At 37.4% G+C, this 26,363-nt stretch overlaps 1 protein-coding gene across 10 annotated transcripts in view; it reads left to right on the top strand.

The window, feature by feature from the left end:
• The window catches only part of HDAC9 (histone deacetylase 9), a 581,092-nt gene extending 555,716 nt beyond the window's left edge, over nucleotides 1–25,376 (top strand). For all 10 annotated transcript variants that reach the window (XM_027102607.1, XM_027102608.1, XM_027102611.1 and 7 more), the window contains one exon: nucleotides 21,171–25,376. In XM_027102607.1, coding sequence (XP_026958408.1) covers nucleotides 21,171–21,210 — 40 coding nt within the window. In that variant the 3' untranslated portion in view covers nucleotides 21,211–25,376. The remainder of the gene's footprint in view (nucleotides 1–21,170) is intronic.
• The last annotated feature ends 987 nt before the right edge of the window (nucleotides 25,377–26,363 follow it).

The following is a 26,363-nucleotide window of genomic DNA, read 5'->3' on the forward strand; positions in this document are numbered from 1 at the left end:
ATAGAAATACAGCTTTGTTTTCCATGCTTTAGGATTGTCTCTCCAAGGCTTCTGGAAGCTAAATGTTGCACTGATTTTTCAGGTCTCTGATTTTTCTCTCTGATACCATTATTGTGAGCACCTGTTTATCTAAACAGGCAAACATTCCAATATAAATTTTATTCTTAATTTTCATCCAGTGTCAACAATACCTTAGTTGAAAAGTGGACTGAGATTTGGAAGCTCCTGGTAAAAGAAAGGAGCTCCTTTATCTTCTTTTCCTCTTCCTCCTGGGACCATCATTTTATCCCTGTGTTCAGTGCCTAACACGTGGTCTTGGGGCATGTGTGAACTCTTAGTATGTTAGGGATTAAATCCAGTGTGTGATGTATTTCAGGGTTCCCTTCTGAACTGTTTACAAACAAGTGTTTAATTTGAAAAAAGAAAGACAATGGACTAGAAGCATAAGTAAAATGAGATGCACGGTAACTTTAGCTTCCCGTCATCCTCATCTTTCAGTCCTGTCTTCTTACCACTACAGAGGAAGAGTAGGTTGTGACTCTGGAATCAGCTTGCCGAGGTTCAGATCCCATCTCCATCTTAATAATTGTTGATCAGTGGCAAGTTACTTATCTCTCTGGGCTTTACTTTCTTTGTCTTTAAAATGAAGGGAAAATTTCAGAGGGTTTTGAGGATGAAATGAGACAATACATCTTAAGAATTTAACATAACACTTGACACAGAGTAAGTACTCAATATTAAGGTTGGCTTTTGTTATTTTTTTCTATCTTTTTCCCCGCTTGCTCAGTTTGCTCTTTTCTTTCCCTCCATTAATACATTGTTCATCATCCAGGGATCTATAATATTAGAAATAGAGAGGCTGTACCTGGGCATCTATATGTTTAACCGTTCATAGGTTAAATCAATAGTATAGTCATTAAAAATAAAAGATTGATAAATAATCACTAAGCAATAAATTCAGTTAACTAAGCTGTGATTAGCTGACTTAAAGAACTTCCACAATACCTAATACATTGTAGGTAATAAACAAATACTTATTGAATGAATGAGTCCAAGACAGACAACAAGACATTGTTAAAATGGTAACAGGACAATTTGTCAGGACAATTTGTAATGATACCTGAAGTTTCTTTGTCTCCTTGTCTCTATGTACTATGTTTTCTGAGGGAATCAGTGTTTTTATCTTTCACAAGAGTTTTCAAAATGTGTATTTTACATTTTTTCTTCCATAGTACTAATCGACAGGGTCCATTTTCAGATATGTTGGCTAACCAGAATCCATAGTACTCGTATCATAAAGATCGACTGACTGAGGATAAAGGTGATAAAGGTGGGAAGGGAAAGCAAAGTGTCTGAATGGAGAAAGGAATTGTCTCGGGTGAGGTGGAGGGGCTATGGGAGTGATGCTGACAGATTACAGATTTATTCCGCGATTTGCAGAATGAGGAGGGAGAAACTCCGGTTCATTTATTCTTTAAACATTTTCTGATTAGTTTTTATGTGCCAGACAAAGTGTTGGGAGTCAAGGTCACAAAGCTTCCGTGGAGTCTTCAAAATATCCACATACTTTGAGATTGTATTAGTTTTCTATTGCTATCTTAACCAAAAAATTACTTCGTGGCTCAAAATGACAAAAAAGGTCAGAAGGGTGACCAGTCTCTGGGCTAAAATATAGAGGTTGGCAAGATCTTTTCCTTTCTGGAGGCTCTAGGGAAGAAACTGTTTCCTTGCCTTTCCCAGTTTCTAGAGGCTGCCTGCATTCCTTGGTTCATGACCCCCTTCCTCTGTCTTCAAAGCCAGCAACTTTACATCTCTCTGACCTTTCTTCAGTCACATCTCTTTCTTCAGTCACATCACATCTCTCTCTGACTGAAAGAAAAAAGCTGGGAAAACTGGCTTAAAACCAGGAAAGTTTCTCTCCTTGTAAGGACTCTTATGATTAGATTGGACTCACCAGGATCATTTCTCTATCTCAAGGTCCTTAACCTTAATCATATCTACAAAGTCAGTTTGGCTACACAAGGTAACATTCACAACTTCCAGGGATTAGGACATGGACATCTTTGGGGGCTGTCATTCTTCCTACCACAGGATCAGACATGAACGACCAACTATTGTAAATGATAGGTCATTTGATAGACCGAGCTCCAGAATAAAAGAAGACCTAACATAGGCCAAGAACTGGGGAACAGATCACTGAGCCAGGGTAGAAAAATGGAGGATTTCAACTAGTAAATAAGAACAAAGGCATCCAAGATACAAAAAATACCTTGAGCAAACGATCTATTTGTTTTTAATCTTATATTGGAGTATAGTTAACAATATTGTGTTAGTTTTAGATGCACGGCAAAGTGATTCAGTTATACATATAAATGTATCTATTGCTTTTCAAGCTCTTTTCCCATTTAGGTGATTACAGAATATTGAGTAGAGTTCCCTGTGCTATACAGTAGGTCCTTGTTGGTTATTTTAAATATAGCAGTGTGTACATGTCATTCCCAAACTCCCAGTCTATCCCTCCCTCTGCCCCTGCTTCCCCACCGCCCCCCAGTAACCATAAGTTCATTCCTGAAGTATGTCTGTTTCTGTATTGTAAATTAGTTCATTTGTATCATTTTTTAGATTCCACTCTAAGTGATATCATATGATATTTGTCTTTCTGTCTGACTTACTTCACTTACTATGATAATCTCCAGGTCCATCCATGTTGCTGCAAATGGCACTATTTCATTCTTTTTTATGGCTGAGTAACATTTCATTGTATATATGTACATCTGCTTTATACATTCTTTTGTTGATGGACATTCGGTTGCTTCCATTTCTTGGTTATTGTAAATAGTGCTGCAGTGAACACTGGGGTGCATGTATCTTTTCGAAGTATGGTTTTCTCCAGATATATCCCCAGGAGTGGGATTGCTGGATAACATGGTAGCTCTATTTTTAGTTTTTTAAGGAACCTCCATACTGTTCTCCATAGTGGCTGCACCAATTTACATTTCCAGCAGCAGTGTAGGAAGGTTCCCTTTTCTTCACACCCTCTCCAGCATTTATTCCTTGTAGACTTTTTGATAATGGCCATACTGACTGGTGTGAGGTGATTTCTTATTGTAGTTTTGATTTGTATTGCTCTAATAATTCGTGATGTTGAGCATCTTTTCATGGGCCTCTTGGCCATCTGTATGTATTCTTTGGAGAAATGTCTATTTAGGTTTTCTGCCGATTTTTGGATTGGGTTGTTTGGAGGTTTTTTTGATATTGAGCCTCATGAGCTGTTTGTAAATTTTGGAGACTAACCCCTTGTCAGTCACATTGTTTGCAAATATTTTCTCCCATTCTTTGGGTTGTCTTTTCATTTTGTTTATGGTTTCCTTTGCTGTGCAAAAGCTTTTGAATTTAATTAGGTCCCATTTGTTTATTTTTGTTTTCATTTCCATTACTCTAGTAGGTGGATCAAAAAAGATCTTGCTGCGATTTATGTCAGAGTGTTCTGCCTATGTTTTCCTGTAAGAGTTTTATAGTGTTCAGTCTTACATTTAGGTCTTTAATCCATTTTGAGTTTATTTTTGTGTATGGTGTTAAAGAATGTTCTAATTTCATTTTTTTTACACTTTTCCTAGCACCATTTATTGAAGAGACTGTCTTTCCTCAATTATATACTCTTGCCTCCTTTGTTGTAGATTAATTGACCATAGGTACATAGTTCTGACTTGCATTTCCCTGATGATTAGAGATGTTGAGCATCTTTACACGTACCTTTTGGTCATCTATATGTCTTCTTTGGAAAAATGGCTGTTCAGATCTTCTACCATTAAGGGCTATTGCGAATAAAGCTGCTATGAAGTTTTGTCATTGTGGAAAAAACACATAACATTTACCATCTGAACCATTTTTAAGTGTACAGTACAGCAGTGTTAACTATATGCCCATTGTCATGCAACACATCTCTAGGACTTCTTTGTCTGCAAAACTGAAACGCTATTAAACAACTTCCATTTTCCCCTCCCCCCAGCTCCTGGCAACCACCATTCTACTTTCTAAGAGTTTGAGTACCTTAGATACATCAAATAAGTGGAATCATGCAGTATTTGCCTTTTTGTGACTGGCTTACTTCATTTGGCAGAACGTTTTTTGTCAAGGCTTATCCTTGTTGTAGCATATGACAAAATTTCTACCTTTTTTATGGCTAATATTTCATTGTATGTGTATACCGCATTTCTTTATCCATTCATCTGACAATGGACATTTAGGTTGCCTCCACTTCTTGGCTATTGATGCTTCAATGACTATAAATGTGAAATTATCTCTTCAAGATCCTATTTTGAGTTATCTTGCATATATACCCAGAAGTGGAATTTCTGGATCATATGGTAATTCTATTTTTAATTTTTGGAGGAACCTAACTCTTTTATACAGGTTTTTACTTTGTGAACACAAGCACTCAGTTTTCTTTAATGTACACTGAGGAGTGGAGTTGCCAAGTTATAGGAAAGTTATATGTCTTACTTTATAAGAAAAACTTCCAAACTGCTTTCCAAAATGGCCATACCATTTTTCATTCCCACCATCAATGAATGACAGTTTTGTATCCTCACCTGCACTTTGTATAATTGGTCCTTATAGTTTTAGCCTTTCTAGTGGGTATGTAGTGATAGTCCATTGTGCTTTCAAATTTTCTCCCAAGAGCCATATTTATGTCCGGATCAGGTCTTCTTGGAACATACCCTCCCTTCCTTCTGTTTGGAATACTTAGCTTGTCTTCCTTCTCTTCTCACTGACCCTTCACTGACCTTCCCATTGTCTTCCAACTTACCTTTTAGATCTCATATCAAATATCACTTCCTCTTCTTGGACAATTTTCACTGACCCTCAATCCCAAAATTAGATCAGGTCCATCTGTTATACTGTATTATGTCTCCCTATATTTCCAGTACCTAGAACACAGCCAGGGTGCATCACAGACACTCAGTAATTATTTCTTCAATCAGTGAAAACTTCAGTAATCCGGGGAATGCCAGCATTGGTGGAGATGTGGGGCTCTGGAGCTCTCATAGCTGTGGGAAGGTAAACTATGGCAGCATTCTGAAAAGCAGTTTACTACCACCATTTTTAGTATACACAAAACATATAACCTGGTAATCTTGCTCCCAGGAATGTATTTTGAAGACATTCTCATCTAGGGTAATTAGAAGACATGTGCTAAGAAGTTCACTACAGCTTCTTCGTGGTGGGTAGAGAGGAGGAGTCAAACCCAGTGTGCATTATTGGAAGAACAAATGGTTACAATGGGGTGAAGGTACACCATGGAGGAGATGACATGTAGCACTTGGCCACTACAGACTAGATAAACATAACTGCTTACAGTGATGTTTATGTAATAACTAACTACACTACTGGGTGAGAGAAGTAAGCAACAGAAATGATACATGTGTGTATAAAGATAAAATAAAAATACATGCTCATAAAACAATAACATATAGCTTTAAAGAGCACCCTATGAACAGATAACATACATAACAGGAATTAGCTCTCTGTTGCCTCCCTCTTGCGAGAGGACGGGAATCACAACTAACTGCTGAACAATCATCAACAGGAAGACACTGGAACTCACCAAAAAAGGTACTCCACATCCAAAGACAAAGGAGAAGCCACAATGAGACAGCAGGAGGGGTGCAATCACAATAAAATCAAATCCAAAACTGCTGGGGGGGTGACTCACCAACTGGAGAACACTAGTACCACAGAAGTCCACCCACTGGACTGAAGGTTCTGAGGCCCACGTTAGGCTTTCCAACCTAGGGGTCCAGCAACAGGAGGAGGAATTCCTAGAGAATCAAACCTTGAAGGCTAGCAGGATTTGACTGCAAGACTTCGACGGGACTGGGAGAAACAGAGACTACACTCTTGGAGGGCACACACAAAGTAGTGTGTGCATCGGGACCCAGGGGAAGGAGCAGTGACCCCATAGGAGACTGAACCAGATGTACCTGCTAGCATTGGAGGGTCTCCTACAGAGGCCAGGGGTGGCTGTCTCTCACCGTGAGGAAAAGAACACTGGCAGCAGAAGTTCTGGGAAGTACTCCTTGGGGTGAGCCCTCCCAGAGTCTGTCATTAGCCCCACCAAAGAGCCCAGGTAGGCTGCAGTGTTGGGTAACCTCAGGCCAAACAACCAACAGGGAAGGAACCCAGCCCCACCCATCAGCAGACAAACAGATTAAAGTTTTACTGAGCTCTGCCCACCAGAGCAACAGCCAGCTCTACCCACCATCAGTCCCTCCCATCAAGCCTCTTAGTTAGTCTCATCCACCAGAGAGCAGACAGCAGAAGCAAGAAGAACTACAATCCTGAAGCCTGTGGAACAAAAACCACATTCACAGAATGACAGACAAGATGAAAATGCAGATGGCTATATACCAGATTAAGTAACAAGGTAAAACCCCAGAAAAATAATTAAATGAAGCGGAGATAGGCAACCTTCCAGAAAAAGAATTCAGAATAATGATAGTGAAGAGAATCCAGGACCTCGGAAAAAGAATGGAGGCAAAGATCGAGAAGATGCAAGAAATGTTTAACAAAGACCTAAGAAGAATTAAAGACCAAACAAACAGAGATGAACAGTACAATAACTGAAATGAAAACTACACTAGAAGGAACCAATAGCAGAAAAACTGAGGCAGAAGAATGGATAAGTGACCTGGAAGACAGAATGGTAGAATTCACTGCTGCGGAACAGAATAAAGAAAAAAGAATGAAAAGAAATGAAGACAGCCTAAGACACCTCTGGGACAACATTAAACGCAACAACATTTGCATTATAAGGATCACAGAAGGAGAAGAGAGAGAGAGAAAGGACCCGAGAAAATATTTGAAGAGATTATATTGGAAAACTTCCCTAACATGGGAAAGGAAATAGCCACGCAAGTCCAGAAAGCACAGAGAGTCCCATACAGGATAAACCCAAGGAGAAACACACCGAGACACATAGTAATCAAATTGAAAAAAATCAAAGGCAAAGAAAACTTACTGAAAGCAGCAAGGGAAAAACAACAAATAACATACAAAGGAAAACCCATAAGGTTAACAGCTGATTTCTCAGCAGAAACTCTACAAGCCAGAAGGGAGTGGCATGACATATTTAAAGTGATGAAAGGGAAGAACCCACAACCAAGATCACCCACAAGGAGCTCATTCAGATTCGACAGAGAAATCAAAAGCTTTACAGACAAGCAAAAGCTAACAGAATTCAGCACCACCAAAACAGCTCTACAACAAATGCTAAAGGAACATCCCTAAGTGGGAAACAAAAGAGAAGAAAAGGACCTACACAAACTAACCCAAAACAATTAAGAAAATGGTAATAGGAACATACGTATCAATAATTACCTTAAATGTGAATGGATTAAATGCTCCAACCAAAAGACACAGGCCCGCTGAATGGATACAAAAACAAGACCCATATATATACCGTCTACAAGAGACCCACCTCTTGTAGGGACACATACAGACTGAAAGTGAGGGGACAGAAAAAGTTATTCTATGCAAATGGAAATCAAAAGAAAGCTGGAGTAGCAATACTGATATCAGATAAAATAGACTTTAAAATAAAGAATGTTACAAGAGACAAGGAAGGACACTACATAATGATCAAGTGATCAATCCAAGAAGGAGATATAACAATTATAAATATATATGCACCCAACATAGGAGCACCTCAATACACAAGGCAACTGCTAACAGCGATAAAAGAGGAAATCAATAGTAACACAATAATAGTGAGGGACTTTAACACCTCACTTACACGAATGGACAGATCATCCAAACAGAAAATTAATAAGGAAACACAAGCTTTAAATGACACAATAGGCCAGATAGATTTAATTGATATTTATAGGACATTCCATCCAAAAACAGCAGATTACACTTTCTTCTCAAGTGCACACGGAGCGTTCTCCAGGACAGATCACATCGTGGGTCACAAATCAAGCCTCAGTAAATTTAAGAAAACTGAAATTGTATCAAGCATCTTTTCTGACCACAACACTATGAGATTAGAAATCAGTTACGGGAAAAAAAACCGTAAAAAACACAAACATGTGGAGGCTAAACAACACATTACTAAATAACCAAGAGATCACAGAAAAATTCAAAGAGGAAATCAAAAACTACCTAGAGACAAATAACAATGAAAACACGACCATCCAAAACCCATGGGATGCAACAAAAGCAGTTCTAAGAGGGAAGTTTTTAGCAATACAGGCCTACCTCAAGAAACAAAAATCTAAAACAATCTAACCTTACACCTAAAGGAACTAGAGAAAGAAGAACAAACAAAACCCAATGTTAGCAGGAGGAAAGAAATCATAAAGATCAGAGTAGAAATACATGAAATAGAAACAAAGAAAACAATGGCAAAGATCATTAAAACTAAAAGCTGGTTGTTTGAGAAGATAAACAAAATTGATAAACCATTAGCCAGACTCATCAAGACAAAGAGGGAGAGGACTCACATCAATAAAATAAGAAATGAAAAAGAAGTTACAACAGACACCACAGAAATACAAAGCATCCTAAGAGACTACTACAAGCAACTCTGTGCCAATAAAATGGACAACCTGGAAGAAATGGACAAATTCTTAGAAAGGTATAACCTTCCAAGACTGAACCAGGAAGAAATAGAAAATATGAACAGACCAATCACAAGTAATGAAATTGAAATTGTGATTAAAAATCTTCCAACAAACAAAAGTCCAGGACCAGATGGCTTCACAGGTGAATTCTATCAAACATTTAGACACGAGCTAACACCTATCCTTCTCAAACTCTTCCAAAAAATTGTGGAGGAAGGAACACTCCCAAACTCATTCTGTGAGGCCACCATCACCCTGATACCAAAACCAGACAAAGATACTACAAAAAAAAAAATTACAGACCAGTATCACTGATGAATATAGATGCAAAAATCCTCAACAAAATACTAGCAAACAGAATCCAACAACACATTAAAAGAATCATACACCATGATCAAGTGGGATTTATCCCAGGGATGCAAGGATTCTTCAATATACGCAAATCAATCAGTGTGATACACCATATTAACAAACTGAAGAATAAAAACCATATGATCATCTCAATAGATGCAGAAAAAGCTGTTGACAAAATTCAACACCCACTTATCATAAAAACTCTCCAGAAAGTGGGCATAGAGGGAACCTACCTCAACATAATAAAGGCCATATAAAACAAACCCCCAGCAAACATCATTCTCAACGGTGAAATGCTGAAAGCATTTCCTCTAAGATCAGGAACAAGACAAGGATATCCACTCTCACCACTATTCTTCAACATAGTTTTGGACGTCCTAGCCAGTCAGAGTCCTAGAGCCTACAGAAGTCCTAGCAGTCAGAGAAGAAAAAGAAATAAAAGGAATACGAATTGGAAAAGAAGAAGCAAAACTGTCACTGTTTGCAGATGACATGATACTATATATACAGAATCCTAAAGATGCCACCAGAAAACTACTAGAGCTAATCAATGAATTTGGTAAAGTTGCAGGATACAAAATTAACGCACAGAAATCTCTTGCATTCCTATACACTAATGATGAAAAATCTGAAAGCTAAATTAAGGAAACACTCCCATTTGCCACTGCAACAAAAAGAATAAAATACCTAGGAATAAACCTACCTAGGGAGACAAAAGACCTCATGCAGAAAACTATAAGACACTGATGAAAGAAATTAAAGGTGATACCAACAGATGGAGAGATATACCATGTTCCTGGATTGGAAGAATCAATATTGTGAAAATGACTATACTACCCAAAGCAATCTACAGATTCGAAGCAATCCCTATCAAATTACCAATGGCATTGTTTACAGAACTAGAACAAAAAAACCTTAAAATTTGTATGGAGACACAAAAGACCCCGAATAGCCAAAGCAAAGGGAAAAAACGGAGCTGGAGGAATCAGACTCCCTCACTTCGGCCTATACTAGAAAGCTACAGTAATCAAGACAATATGATACTGGCACAAAAACAGAAATATAGATCAATGGAACAGGATAGAAAGCCCAGAGATAAACCCACGCACCTATGGCCAAGTAATCTATGACAAAGGAGGCAAGGATATACAATGGAGAAAAGACAGGCTCTTCAATAAGTGGTGCTGCGAAAACTGGACAGCTACATGTAAAAGAATGAAATTAGAACACGCCCTAACACCATACACAGAAATAAACTCAAAATGGATTAGAGACCTAAATGTAAGACCGGACACTATCAAACTCTTACAGGAAAACATAGGAAGAACACTCTGACATAAATCCCAGCAAGATCTTTTTTGATCCATCTCCTAGAGTAATGGAAATAAAACCAAAAATAAACAAATGGGACCTAATGAAACTTAAAAGCTTTTGCAAAGCAAAGGAAACTACAAACAAGACAAAAAGACAACCCTCACAATGGGAGAAAATATTTGCAAACGCATCTCCAAAATATATAAACAGCTCATGCAGCTCAATATTAAAAAAACAAACAAGCCAATCCAAAAATGGGCAGACCTAAATAGACATTTCTCCAAAGAAGACATACAGATGACCAAGAAGCACATGAAAAGCTGCTCAACATCACTATTAGAGAAATGCAAATCAAAACTACAATGAGGTATCACCTCACACCAGTCAGAATGGGCATCATCAGAAAATCTACAAACAACAAATGTTGGAGAAGGTGTGGACCAAAGGGAACCCTCTTGCACTGTTGGTGGGAATGTAAATTGATACAGCCACTATGGAGAAGAGTATGGAGGTTCCTTAAAAAACTAAAAATAGAATTACCATATGACCCAGCAATCCCACTGCTGGTCATATATCCAGAGAAAACCATAATTTAAAAAGACACATGTACCCCAATATTCATTGCAGCACTATTTACAATAGCCAGGTCATGGAAGCAACCTAAATGCCCATCAACAGATGACTGGATAAAGAAGATGTGGTACATATATACAATGGAATATTACTCAGCCATAAAAAGGAACGAAATTGGGTCATTTATAGAGGCATGGATGAATCTAGAGACTGTCATACAGAGTGAAAAACAAATATCGTATATTAATGCATATATGTGTAACCTAGAAAAATGGTACAGATGAACTGGTTTGCAGGGCAGAAACTGAGATACAGATGTAGAGGACAAACGTATGGACACCAAGGGGGGAAAGCAGTGGGGGTGTGGGGTGGTGGTGCGATGAATTGGGAGATTCGGATTGACATATATACACTAATATGTATAAAATGGATAACTAATAAGAACCTGCTGTATAAAATAAAATAAATAAAATTCAAAAAAAATTCCCCTCTGTGAAGCTATGAAACTAGAAAATAATCAATACTAAAAATTAAAATGTTTTCACTGAAAAAACAAACAAATAGGAATTAGATTGCTTGCCTTGGAGAAGGAAGAGGAAAGTATAGGGATTAAATTAAATCAATAAACCAAGAGGAAATGTGTCTTTAAAAATAATGTTGTTGGGCTTCCCTGGTGGCTCAGTGGTTTAGAGTCCGCCTGCCAATGCAGGGGACACGGGTTCGTGCCCCGGTCCGGGAAGATCCCACGTGCCGCAGAGCGGCTGGGCCCGTGAGCCATGGCCGCTGAGCCTGCGCGTCCGGAGCCTGTGCTCCACAACGGGAGAGTCCACAACAGTGAGAGGCCGGCATACCACAAAAAAAAATAAAATAAAAAATAATAATAGCATTAATATAAATTAACAGATACTGCTTTAAAAATCATAGGAAATGAAATACCCCTTTAAGGGAAAATACAAGAATATAATTTTATGTTATATCTTATCTCAAATTTTTTCTTTCTGCTTTTTATTTTTGCAAATTATCTAAACTACTATGACTGCTGGACCTAACTGATCCTTCCCTTAATATATGAAATCTTTGCCCTTCATCAATAAAGGACCATCTGTGTTCACTTCTACTTGCTATAGCAGAAGTTTGTGTCTTTCAATCAGCTGAACTATTGTACTAAAATTTATCTTTGAATGTTTTATTTTACATTTATTCCTGACCTTCCTATGTCTCTACCTCACCTAACTGAAAAAGGAATTAAATCCAAATATTGAAGATTATCTCTCCCCTTCACCCAGCCCTTTCCACAGCTGTGTTTTTGTTAATCAAGATAACCTTGGTATCTGTCTATAAATGATTGAAGTGGGGAGCCCCCCACATTTCAAGAGTACTGCTTCTTACTCTTTCACCCAAAACAGCCATTAAAGGGTCATCCCTGACCAGTTCACTTTCTAAGTGTTTCATGAAGATGACTTCTTAAATTAACTTAAAAAAATATGTAGACATTTAACAGTTACCTAGGGACAGGGATTAAGTAAAGATAATACTAAATCCACTGAGAGCTATGGATATGAGAACACCCAGAGAGCAGGTCGTGGATTATTATTTCAGTTTTAAAGAGAAAACTGAGAATCTAGGGACGATGACTTGCTCAAAGTTAAATTTTAAAAATGGCAGAGTTGGGACCTAAATACATCTACCTTGTGAAATCTACCTTGAAATCCAGGATATTTTCCTACTTGCTATACTAGTAATAAAACTTCTGTGTTGCAAGACACTGAGAGATTTGGCTGGTTATGTGTATTTGTTTCATTAGAATGTGGCAGCAGTTAATTAACTATTTTCCAAAAAAGTGGTTAATATGAAATGACTTTGAGGGGAGGAAAGCAAAGACAAGCATCTGATGGAAAGCTTTATATTGTACCTGAAAGTCCCCATGTTAGAAGAGAAGAAGTTCCATTTTGCAGTGAATGGTTTGTGCTAAGACACTTCGCTTACCTCCTCAAAGCCTAAGACGGATGTCTGGAGAATGCACAGACACTTACCACTGTCTCTGAAATTCCAGCCACAACTGAGTCCTGGATGTGGGGGGAAGATCATCTTGCTGTGGCTTTGGGTTAGAAGTAGGAAAATTCAGATGGAGGGAGTATCATCACCAAGACGGTAGAACAGGAGAACTGAGCCTCTCTCCCCACACAAAGACCTGCCAGGAGAGAGTAGGATGATATGTTCAAAGTGCTGAAAGAAAAAAACTGCCAACCGGACTACTTTACCTGGCAAGGTTTTCCTTTAGAAATTAAGGTGAGATAAAAAGACTTTCCCAAACAAAAAAAAAAGTTGAAGTAGTTCATCACCACAAGACTTTCCTTACAATAAGTGCTGAAAGGAGTCCTTCAAACTGAAAAGAAAGTACGATAACTACTAACATGAAAACATATGAAAATGTACAACACACTGGCAAAGGTAAGTATATAGTCAGATTCAGAATACTCTAATAGTATAATATGGTGATGTGTTAAACACTTAACTCTAGGATAAAGGTTAAAGGACAAAAGTATTTTAAATAGCTACAGCTACAGTAATTTGTTCATGGATACACAATATTAAAAAAAAAATCATGACATCAAAAACAAACTATAGGGCTTCCCTGGTGGCACAGTGGTTGAGAATCTGCCTGCCAATGCAGGGGACACGGGTTCGAGCCCTGGTCTGGGAAGATCCCACATGCCGTGAAGCAACTAGGCCCATGAGCCACAACTACTGAGCCTGCATGTCTGGAGCTTGTGCTCCGCAACAAGAGAGGCTGCGACAGTGAGAGGCCTGTGCACCGCAATGAAGAGTAGCCCCCGCTCGCCACAACTAGAGAAAGCCCTCGCACAGAAACAAAGACCCAACACAGCCAAAAATAAATAAATAAAATTAAAAACAAAAAAAACAAACTATAACACACCATTGTAAAGCAATTATACCCCAATAAAGATGTTAAAAAAAATACTATAGACAGGAGGAGTAAAAGGGTAGAGTTTTGTATGCAATTAAAGTTAAGTTGTTGTCAGCTTAAAATTAGACTGTTATATCTATTAGATGTTTCAAGTAAGCCTCCGGGTAACCACAAAGCAAAAACCTATGGTAGGACTTCCCTGGTGGCGCAGTGGTTAAAAATCCCCCTGCCAATGCAGGGGACACGGGTTCAAGCCCTGGTCCGGGAAGATCCCACATGCTGCCGAGCAACTAAGCCCGTGCACCACAACTACTGAGCCTGGGCGCTAGAGCCCACGAGCCACAACTGCTGAGCCCACATGCTACAACTACTGAAGCCCGTGAGCCTAGAGCCTGTGTTCTGCAACAAGAGAAGCCACTGTGATGAGAAGCCCGTGCACTGCAACAAAGAGTAGCCCCCACTCGCTGCAACTGGAGAAAGCCCGCATGCAGCAATGAAGACCCAATGCAGCCAAAAATAGATAAATTTATTTTTAAAAAAAAAAGAACCTATGGTAGATAGGTAAAGATAAAGAGAAGGGAATTAAAGCATACCACTATGGAAAGTCATCAGTTTAAAAGGAAGACATTAAGAGAGGAAGAAATGAACAAAGTAAGTACAAAACAGCAAGAAAACAATTAACAAAAGTGGCAATAGTAAGTTGCTAACTATCAATAATTATTTTAAATGTAAATGGCTCCAAGTGAAGGTATGGAAACGGATATTCCATGCAAATAGAAAACAAAATAGAGCAGGAGTAGCTATACTTATATCTGGAAGAAAAATAGACTTTAAGTCTAAACTGTAACAAAAAACAAAGAAGGTCATCATATGGTGATAAAGGGATCAATTCATTAAGAGGATATGATAATTTTAAATACATATACACCCAACATCCGAGCATCTAAATACATTAAGCAAATACTAACAGATCTGAAGGGAATAATATAGACAATAGTACAATAATAGTAGGGAACTTCAATACCACACTTTCTACAATGGATAGATTATCCAGGCAGAAAATCAATAAGGAAACATTGGACTGGATTATACTTTATATCACATGTACCTAACAGACATATACAGAACATTCCATGCAACGGCAGGAAAATACCTATTCCTCTCAAGTGCACATAGAACATTCTCTAGGATAGGTCATATGTTAGGTCACAGAACAAGTCTTAGTGAATTTTAAAAGAGTGAAATCATACTAAGTATCTTTTATGACCACAGTGGTGTGAAATTAGAAATCAGTAACAGAAGGAAAACTGGAAAATTCACAAATGTGTGGAAACTAAACAACACATTCCTGTATAACTAATGGATCAAAGAGGAAATCAAAGAGAATCAAAAGTTATCTTGAAACAAACAAAAATGGACACACAGAATAACAAAACTTATGGGATGCAGCAAAAGCAGTGCTGAGGCAAATTTACAGCAATAAATGCATACATTAAAAAAAACCCTCAAATAAACAACCTAACTTTACAGCTTAAGGAACTAGAAAATGAACAACAAACTAACCCCAAAGTTAGGATAACAAAAATCAGAGCAGAAATAAATGAAACAGATAATAGAAAAGCAATAGAAAAGATCAACAAAACTAACAGTTGGTTTTTTAAAATGATTTTAAAAATTGACAAACCTTTAGACTTACCAAGAAGAAAAGAGAGAGGACTCAAATAAATAAAATTATAAATGAAAGAGGAGACATTATAGCTGATACCACACAAATACAAACCATCACAAGAGACTACTATGAACAATTATATGCCAACAAATTGGACAACCTATAAGAAATGAGTAAGTTCCTAGAAGCATACAACCTACCAAGACTAAATCATGAAAAAAATAGAAAATCTGAACATACCAATAATAATAAGATTGGATCAGTAAACCAAAACCTCTCCAAAAAGAAAAGCCCAGTCCCAGATGGTTTCACTGGTGAATTCTTCCAAACATTTAAAGAAGAATTAACACCAGTTCTCTAACTCATCCAAAAAATTGAAAGCCCGCCCTCCCTCCCCACCCAAAAACTGGTGTCTGAGAGACATTACCTGTCATAGCTGTCTTTTCACAAGGTCCCACCTCCCAGACTCACCATGGGACTTGGGGTAAGTGACAATCCCACTTTCTGGTCATCTGTTTCTCTTTTTTATTTTTTTTGGCTGCGTCAGGTCTTAGTTGTGGCATGTGGGCTCTTCATTGAGATGCGTGGGCTTTTCTCTAGTTGTAGCACATGGGCTTCTCTCTAGTTGTGGCACGTGGGTTCCAGAGCACTTGGGCTCTGCAGTTTGTGGCACACGGGCTCTCTAGGTGTGGCGTGCAGGCTCAGTAGTTGCGGCACTTGTGGCGCGTGGGCTTAGTTGTCCTGCAGCATGTAGGATCTTAGTTCCCTGACCAGGGACTCGTCATTTGTATCTGAATATCTGATTTACTGATTTAGGGAATCTATCACTCCTAAACTCATTTTATGCAGCCACTACCCTGATACCAAAGCTAGATAAGGATACCGCAAGAAAAGAAAACTATAGGCCAATAACCCTGGTGAACATAGATACAATAATCCTCAGCAAAATACTAGCAAACCAATTTCAACAGCACATTAAAAAGATCATACACCATGAGCAAGTGGGATTTATCCCTGGGAGCGAGGGTGGTTCAACATATGCAAATCAATGAATGTGATACACCACATTAATGAGATAAAAATCATTGTCTTTTCAATAGATGCATAAAAAGCAGCAGACAAAATTCAACATTCTTTCATCATAAAAACTCTCAACCAAATTGGGTATAGAAGGAACATACTTCAACATAATAGAAGCCATATATGACAAACCCACAGCTAACATCATTCATACTCAACAGTAAGAAGCTGCAAGATTTCCCTCTAAGATGAGAAACAAGACAAGGGTTTCTTAACATGATCCTGTACTTGTATGTAAAAAATCCTAAAGACTCCACCAAAAAAAAAAAAATGGCTAGTAATAATAAATGAATTCAGTAAACTTTCAGGATAAAAACTAAGATCTATATACCAAAACCAGTAAGATCTGATGAAACAAATTGAAGAAGACACAAATAAATGGAAAGCTACTCCACATTCATGTATCAGAAGAGTTAATATTGGTAAAACATCCACACTATTCAAAGTCACTGATAGGTTCAATGCAATCCCTCTCAGAATTCCAATGGCATTTTTCACAGAAATAGAAAAAAAATCCTAAAATTCAGTGGGATTACCAAAGACCCTGAATAGCCATAGCAATCTTGAGCAAGAACAAAGCTGGAGGCTTCACACATCCTGAGTTCAAATATTACAAAGCTGTAGTAATCAAGAGTATGGCATTGGCATAAAAACAGACACATAGACCAATGGAACAGAATTGAGAGCCCACAAATAAACCCTCACATATATTGTCAACTAATATTTGACAAGGAAGTCAAGAATACTCAATGTGCTAACAATAATCTCTTTGATAAATGGTGTTGGGAAAACTGGACATTCATTCATATGCAAAAGAAAGAAACTGGACCCCTACCTTATACCACTCACAAAAATTAACTGGAAATGTATTAAGAACTTAAATGTAAGAATTGAAACTATAAAACTCTTAGAAGAAAACAAAGAAAAAAAGCTCCTTGACTTTGGTCTTTACAATTAATTTTCTGGATATGACAACAAAAGAAAAAGTAAAAAAGGCAAAAATAAGCAAGTGCAGGGGCTTCCCTGGTGGCACAGTCGTTAAGAATCCACCTGCCAATGCAGGGGATACAGGTTCGAGCCCTGGTCCGGGACGATTCCACATGCTGTGGAGCAACTGGGCCCATGCACCACAACTGCTGAGCCTGCGCTCTGGAGCCCGCGAGCCACAACTGCTGAGGCCCGCATGCCTGGAGCCCACTCTCCACAACAGGGGAGGCCACCACAGTGAGAGGCCCGTGCACCGCAACAGAGAGTAGCCCCTGCTCGCCGCAACTGGAGAAGGTCCGCGTGCAGCAACGAAGACCCAACGCAGCCAAAAATTAAAAATAATAAATAAATTTACTAAAAAATAAAAGCAAGTGCAATGACGTCAAACTAAAAACTTTTGCACAGCCAAAGAATCAACAAAGTGAAAAGGCAACCTATGAAATACAAGAAAATATTTGCAAACCATGTATCTGATAAGGGGTTAATATCCAAAATATATATGGAGCTCATACAATTCAATAGCAATAAATAAGTGAATAAATTAACTCAATTTAAAAATAGGAAAAGGGGGGCTTCCCTGGTGGCACAGTGGTTGGGAGTCCACCTGCCGATGCAGGGGACGCAGGTTCGTGCCCCGGTTCAGGAGGATCCCACATGCTGCAGAGCGGCTGGGCCCGTGAGCTGTGGCTGCTGGGCCTGCGCGTCCGGAGCCTGTGCTCCGCAGCGGGGGAGCCCACAGCAGTGAGAGGCCCGCATACCACAAAAAAAAAAAAAAAAAAGGAAAAGGACCAGAATAGATATTTTTCTAAAGAAGACATACAAATAGCCAACAGGTACATGGGAAGGTTCTCAACATCACTAATTATCAGGGAAATGCAAAGCAAAACCACACCGAGATATCACTTCACATGTGCTAAAACAGCTTGCATCAAAAAGACAAGAGATAACAAATTAGTGAGGATATGGAGAAAGTGATCTATTTGCACTGTTGATGGGAATGTAAATTGATGCAGCTGCTATGGAAAACAGTATGGAGGTTCCTCAAGAAAGTAAAAGTAGAACTACCATGTGATCCAGTAATCCCACTTCTGGGTATATATCCAAAGAGAACAAAATCACTATCTTGGAGAGGTATCTGCACTCTCATGTTCATTGCAGCACTATTTACAATAGCCAAGACAAGGAAACCACCTCAGCGTCCAGTGATAGATGAATCGACAAAGAAAATGTGGTATATACATACAACAGAACATTATTCAGCCATAAAAAAGAAGGTTCAACATGGGTGAAACTTGAGAGCATTATGCTAAGACAGAGAAAGATAAATACAATATGATCTCACTTATATGTGAAATCTAAAAACATTGAACTCTCTATATGAGATGATGGATGTTAACTAAACCTATTGTGGTAATCATTTCACAATATATGTAAGTCAGACTATCATGCTCTCCACCTTAAACTGATACAGTGAGGTTTGTCAGTTATTTACAATAAAACTGGGAAAAAAATTGTTGAACTCATAGAAACAGTAGATTGATGGTTGACAGGGGCTGGGAGATAGAGGAGATGGAATGATGTTGATCAAAAGGTACAAGCTTCCAGTTATAGGATGAATAAGTTCTGGGGATCTGATATACAGCATGATTACTACAGCTAACAATACTGTATTGTATACTCAAAATTTGCTATGAGAGTAAATCTTAAATGTTCTCATCATAACAACAAAAATGGTAGTTATGGGAGGTGAAGGATATATTATTGTGGTAAATCGTCACATTGCCTTAAACTTATACAATGTTATATGCCGACTGTATCTCAATAAAGTTTGGAAAAAGTAAATAGGAGAATTCAGTCTCCATTGGAGTATCTAGTTTGAGGATTCTATACCTGTATAATCCACATATTCTCAAATGTAAATAAGTTTGCATGTTTACGTATAAATCAGTTTAGTTACTTAAATGTTTTCCTTAATTTAAAAATTTTCCTGTGGGAATGCTGATAATTTTAGTTTGGAAAGATTTTAATAGAGTATGACTCACTTAAATAGCTTTTATCTTATATAGCAGCTCTAAACACTTTCTCACAACCTCCTTATCCAGTATACTGTTGGACAGGCTATAACTTCCTAAGAATTTTTTTTTAAGTATTCCACATGGACTCATTTGGAACTCTCTCCTTTTAGTAATGTTAAATAATGAATACCTAATATTTCTCATTCTTTAGAGGATGCATTAAAATCTTTTTTATTACTGTTCCATGGATAAAATCTTTCAGTGTTTTAAATTTATTATAAAAATGCTAAATTAAAATGGCAACTACCTTATTTGTAGATACACAGAAATCTTGGTTTTTTCTTCATATATCTGTAAAATAACATGGCTAAATTGTTCATTTTTCTTCATTAACAACAGTGTTCCAAATATAGCAATTTGTTCTAATAGAAAAGTAATTCATTATAGAATACTGGCAAGTAGAAAAACAGTATGAAAAAGAAAATTTAAACCACCTACCTATTATTCCACCACCCAGAGAGAACTATCTTCCCAATATTGCATTTCCTTATGGTAGCACAGGCATAACTCTGTACCTGTGTACCATTCAACACAGTTTTATACATATGTTAGATGATGAGGGGACAAATCCAGAGTTAAATAACTACTGCCCCGTAGTGTGTATTGTTTAGAAGTCCATTTTATCTCCTTTATTTTTTTAACCTTCACTGATTCTGTAAGGAACATCTTTTTTCCTCACGGGTTTTAAACATGAAACCACAGCTTCACAGAAGTATAGTTACAACATTCGCAGTTGCAACATTAGCAAATCACAGAGCCCAGACTCATACTCAATTCTCCCGGCATCTCAAACCCCAGCGTTCTTCCCTCAGCAATCCAGCTACCTCATGCATTTGGATTCCTGCTACGACTTGTCCTTTTGACTAAATTAAAAATCATTCTAAAAGTTTGCCTTAAAACACCCTCAGAGTGTTACTAAATTAAGGTTAAATCTCAAGTATAAATTTTCAAGCAATTAGTTTTGGTTTTGCCAGAGCAGAACACCCCTCAGATGATGCCGAATAAAAACTATTTACACACTACCATAGTGCGTTTCTTGTAAAAACGCTGGGTCTGTAGCAGTGATTTGCTAATCAGATTCAGAATTTGATTTGAAATGCCTCCGGCAGGCAGCCAATCCAGTTATGAAAGAACAGAAGCAAAAAAACCAGAGCCCTGGTGAGTCTCCTCCAGAAGCTAGCTGGGTCCTTTGCTCTCGTTAGCAAACTGGTTCCATAGGAAATCACTGTAATTGCTCCTAAAATAAAATATCATAGTTAATTTTTTCAATAAATTATTGGACTGTACTAGACACAAAACATGTACATTTTGGAATCTAGAGTTATAAAATATTCTGACATGTTTTAATATAAACAGGAACATTTCCAATGATTGCTTGGATCGAAAATGTTTTTCCACTTGACATTTGTTTATACTTCCTAGGAAAGAAACTCTATTTATGGATAACGGAATAACACAAATAAACATCAGAGAGAGCTGAAAAATCAGCTTTGATTATGCATGAAAATCTACAATGTCATTGTGTACTCTTATGCTGTATTCTGATTGCCTGTTTATTTTTACAGAACTGCTGGCGAGCCTATGGAAGAGGAGCCAGCCTTGTGAAGCGCCAAGTCCTCCCCAGCCTTCCCCACCCCCGATATTTCCTGTGTGTGACATCATTGCATATCCCCCCGCCACCCCAGCACCCTCAGACATGTCTTGTCTGCTGCCTGGGTGGCACAGATTCCATGGAACATAAACACTGGGCACAAAATTCTGAACAGCAGCTTCACTTGTTCTTTGGATGGACTTGAAAGGGCATTAAAGATTCCTTAAAAGTAACCGCTATGATTCTAAAGTTACAGTAAACCACGATTGGAAGAAACTGCTTCCAGAGTGCTTTTAATATGCTGGGTGACCCACTCCCAGGCCCAAAGTATGAACTAGAAACATCCAGTACAGCGTTAGATACTGTTAATTACAGATGGTATGACAGCCAGCGAAATTTTGGGCAAAACCTGAGAAATCTCATTCCTGACATTCTGATCAGTTTTTTTATTGGGAACTTTTTTGTCACACAGTCGTAAATTGTTTACAGGATTTGCTTTCAGCTATGAAAGGACAGCAATTCCCGACAGATCACGGGGGTTTTTTTTGTTTTGTTTTGTTTGTTTTTGGCCTTTGTTTTAACATATGGTTCAACTCTTGCTAGGAAGAGTCCAAGATGGAGGAACGAGGATGAGGCTTTTTTCAGCGGAATAAACCACAGTGTATCTCAAAGTCCAATGCCAAAGCAACCTCACACATTTTATGTAATGGTGCAATATTTTATATCACATTTTTTGAGAAAAATTACCCTGTTTCCCTAACATCCCTCTCTGTGTTCTCACACACAGGAGATTTGCAGTTGATTTAGGATGAAGTCTCCTTCCTCCCTCATACATCCCTTGCTCTGGTGACAGTAGCTCTGAGCATATGTTCCACGGAGGATTTTCAGTGTCTTTGAAAAGTGCATAACTTTTCAAAGGCCATCTTAATTTGTTCCAAATCTATCAAGAACTTATTCTCTCACTTTTATTTTTCTGCTTTCCATCACTTCCTTTCTTCTTGCCTTTCATCCTTCCTTCCTACAAAAAAAGACGAGGATTACCCATAATCTCCCCAATTACTCAGGAGCTTTGAGGACTCAGTTTATTTTCTTGCTTCCCAGGTTAACACAGCTGCTTGGTCTGATGTGTTCTTTTAGCTGTAAAACCATTGAGGGCTTAAGCAATGTTACTGAATTTTCTAGATCTTTGAAATGTGTTAATGAAGGCATTGCTTATTTGAAGTCACCTTGAATTGAGTTATCCTTGAAGTTGTGCCTTCATGTGAAAAAAACAACACGAACTTAACCTTTACACATGTTGCCTTAGTGTTAAAGGCTAAAAATATAGGACATTTATTTCTGAGATTAAAAGCAACTTACTAAATATAAGTAGGTTATCCCCCTACCTCCCCAAATTCTATTTCAATGTATAACTCAGACACCTAAAGACACTGATGTAGAATACCTCGCAGTATTTAATATCTGACAATGCTTTCAAAAGAGTTGATGTTTCTTTTTATATATTTTCCTAACTCAAAGGATATATTAAAGCCATAAGTGAAGATTGTCATGCTTTTATTCAAAAATCTGAAAGAAACCTTAATTAAAACAAGGTTTTAGGGAAGGCCATGATATGAAAGATATGGGACAATATGGTTTTAGTTAAAGAGGACTCCAACCTGTAAATCAAAGATGAAAGATTTCACTCAAGTAGAATTATATAACTCCCTTTTGTTATACAGTCAGACCATATTTTTCATGCATTTGGTTTTTTTAGGATTACCATTTTAATTTTAAAGACTTTTATTACATATACAAAAATGGCTCAATACTTGGTTTAACATCTTAGAAATTTGAGACACCCTTTGAAATAGGAAATCTGAAATGGAATGTAACTCAGTATTAGTTAAAAAATTACTTTCATTGCATAAGGGTAAGGTCAATCTAGATTCACAATAGTAATGAATTTTTTCCATGACATTTTTAGAGAAATTCATGCCAATCATATTTCCTAGCTCTTGTTGTTTTTGCCGTAATTACTTGAGGAGATTTTACTTAAAGAAACCAAAGGCTTAAAAACAGAAGACAACTCCCACCCTTTAAAAAGGAAAGCTATAACATACGGTAAGTGGAAACATAATTGTGACTTTTTAAAATCAACTTCATAATTACAAATCTCTATTATTCCTCTCAGTCGTCCCAGATAGTTTTTAGATTTTGAATAAGAAAATGAAACAGTATAATGCAAACATACTAATTTACTGAAGTTTCCTGCAGTTATTTTACCACATACTTAGGCATAGCCATCAATCTGATAAAGCCAAATCAGTAGGACATCTCCAAGGTTATTTAGATTTAAAATATGACACATTAATGAGTTAATCACACATCCTTCCAAGTGATATGGTACCCAATTGGTTGCAGTTAGAGTCTTTAGGATACAGAGAGAGACAGATAAACTATGGAGAGGATTAATCACAGCTGAATGTAGTTGTAAGAACAGAATGCCAGTGCTTTTTGATTATATCGTTACAAGATGTAATGTAGCCCTCAGGGACAGAATGGAGGCTTTTGGAGAATATCAACACTTCTTTTGAAATAGAACAGTACTTTTTAAAAGGGTAGTTTCACTTGGTATAGTTTTCTTCACTTATACATTTAATTTTTATTGCTCACAATAGTTCCGTGTAAGAGCCTATAAGAAAAACTCCTCTTTAGGCATTACCAATAATATATCTCTTTCTGATCCATGCTTTGAAGGATAATCACATAGGCTTTCTCACAATCTCATAATAACTCATATATGAGGAATAAAAATAAAGGTTTTTGAGAAATCTATTACTAAACAATGCCAGGACTTTAATAAGATTTGATAATAAGTCCAAAAAGAAAACGTAAGAAAATTTTCTCAATTATATAGTACAATCTGGGGTTGTATATTAAATTGAAAACCAGACAGTTTTATTAAATAATAAGTAAAATGGACCTCAAATGGTAATAGAGGCTATTTAATCATTGCTTAGTAAATGAGAACATTTTGAGATGAAACATTTTAAAATATTTTAACAAATTTACACCACCAATAGTGGAGATAGAAGTCAGCTTTTGGAGAAAACAGAGATACTTATGAAAAACTATTGTAAATCGCATTTCCATTATCAATTGTAGGAACTGAAATCTTGCCTTCAGTTTTGACTATAACCCTTTGCAAAATTCTCCCACACCTCTCACTGGCAACATGGTAGATTTAAAAGCAGGACAACATCTCCTCACAGGAACATTTCAGAAACTATAGGGCTGGTCTTGCCCAACAATTCAGTACTGTCCTATTTCCAAAGGTCATTCTCAAAGCTTTGTGGATTTACTAGGTTTCTTTACAAATTCCATATGGAAGTGAAATAAAATGATCAGTGGAAGTTCTCCTGGGAGAAAATTTCTCTCCAATCAGCACTTTTATACTTATTTTTTGTCCTAGCATTTACGTTTAAGACAATTTATTTAAATATTTTTTACTGTCGATCTTTAGAAAGTTTACTCTCACTTTGTCTCAGTGGAAGTATTAAATGCCTAATAACCACAAAAACAAACAAGCCAAAGGTTTCTGTCTTAAAAGTGATTCATTCTGAGCTTGAAATAATCACTCTGTCAAGAGTTGGACATTGTCACTTCTAGCAGCATCTATCTTAACATTCTTTTCCTGCTTCAGGAATGCAATCACTTGACTTAGAAAAGAGAAGAAAAAAAAAAAAAAGAAAAGAAGATGTAGGAAACAACACACCTGTTCAACCATTCCATAAAGAGGGCATTTTCACCTCCAAAAGAAATGAAAACCAGATGATGTATGCTAAGAAATGAAGGCATTTTATTGTTGTCTTCCAAACTGATCATCAGTATGGTCATGATGATCATCAAATGTGTCTTGTGTTCACAAAGGACACAAGTATATTTTGGTCTCCAGCAGTATTTTGTACTATTCACTGCCTTTTTAATGAAGTATCGTAAGTATTACATCATCTTCATCAACACCCTCACTAAAATATGTAGGTGCCTATGTGTGGCTTCTTTCCTGGTCATATTTACATTGAAAATCATAGCCCTTGCCTCCTACCAACTTGCTTTTACTCCATCAATGCTTCATGAAGCACAGCATGATTGTCATGTGACCAGAGTATAAATTTTTTAGATGAACACGGTATACTCACACAGGAAGTTTGTTGTTTTTTCTATGATACACCTGGCAGGTTTTATGTAATAGTTTATGCAACACCTGAGTCAGTTATTAATATCCTGGAAATAGTTGGGTCAGACAATTGAACCTTAGACTCTTGATCTGGGGCTGCTTCGACTTGACCTCAATGATAGGGTAATAGGGTTGTAACAGGGTTGAAACAATTTCTCAAACCATCTTAATTCTCAAACTGGAACACTTAGTAAATATGTGGTGAATTCACCGTACAGTGCCAATCTTTCTAACCAATAATTTCCTTTCCACCCCTCTCTCCTTATCCAACTGCCAATACAAAATTGCCGTATCTAAACTATCAGAATAATTTCTTAAATCTCTACTTTATGTTTCCTAAGTTGAAGCAACCTTGGCAACTTATTTTCTGAGACATCACTAGGTATGCTTTCTTTGTGCCATTTTATATAAACACTCTAGTAGATACTTTTTATCTTCTTTTTTTATCTCTTTCTTTCAAGAACCACTTGACTTTTTGCTATTCTTATCTTAAAAGATAAATCAGGTTAATGTGTTTTGGTCTACAGTTTTGGACGTGGCATTTGTTTCATTAATACAGAATTTTTTTGTCTCAAATATAGTTTTCCACCGTTCTTGGTACTACCTAATTATCTTGTGCGTTATCACACAGAAGATTGTATGTAGACTTCTCCTGCCCTCTGGATGATGTTTTATGAGTCAAACCCACAAGCATAAATTCCAACCATAAGAAAAAAATGACAAAAGAGAAATTTTTAAATCAATATAATTTGGAAGTAAGATATTTCCAGACTATTCAAAGAAAACGGAAGTGCTTTTATTTTTCTGCTTGGGCCTTAGGTACATTAGAGCCAAATGTTGCAACATCAAATAAAATAAGGAGGGTCAAATGTGTTGTGGGACATTGTGGCCATGCCCTTTAGGCTTCATTGTGGTGCCCTTTCTTGGAGTTGGCATTTTATGACATTT

The sequence above is a fragment of the Aethalodelphis obliquidens genome, unplaced genomic scaffold (assembly GCF_003676395.1).
Source record: "Aethalodelphis obliquidens isolate GAN/ISIS:26980383/991018 unplaced genomic scaffold, ASM367639v1 scaffold5, whole genome shotgun sequence".
NCBI lineage: Eukaryota > Metazoa > Chordata > Mammalia > Artiodactyla > Delphinidae > Aethalodelphis > Aethalodelphis obliquidens.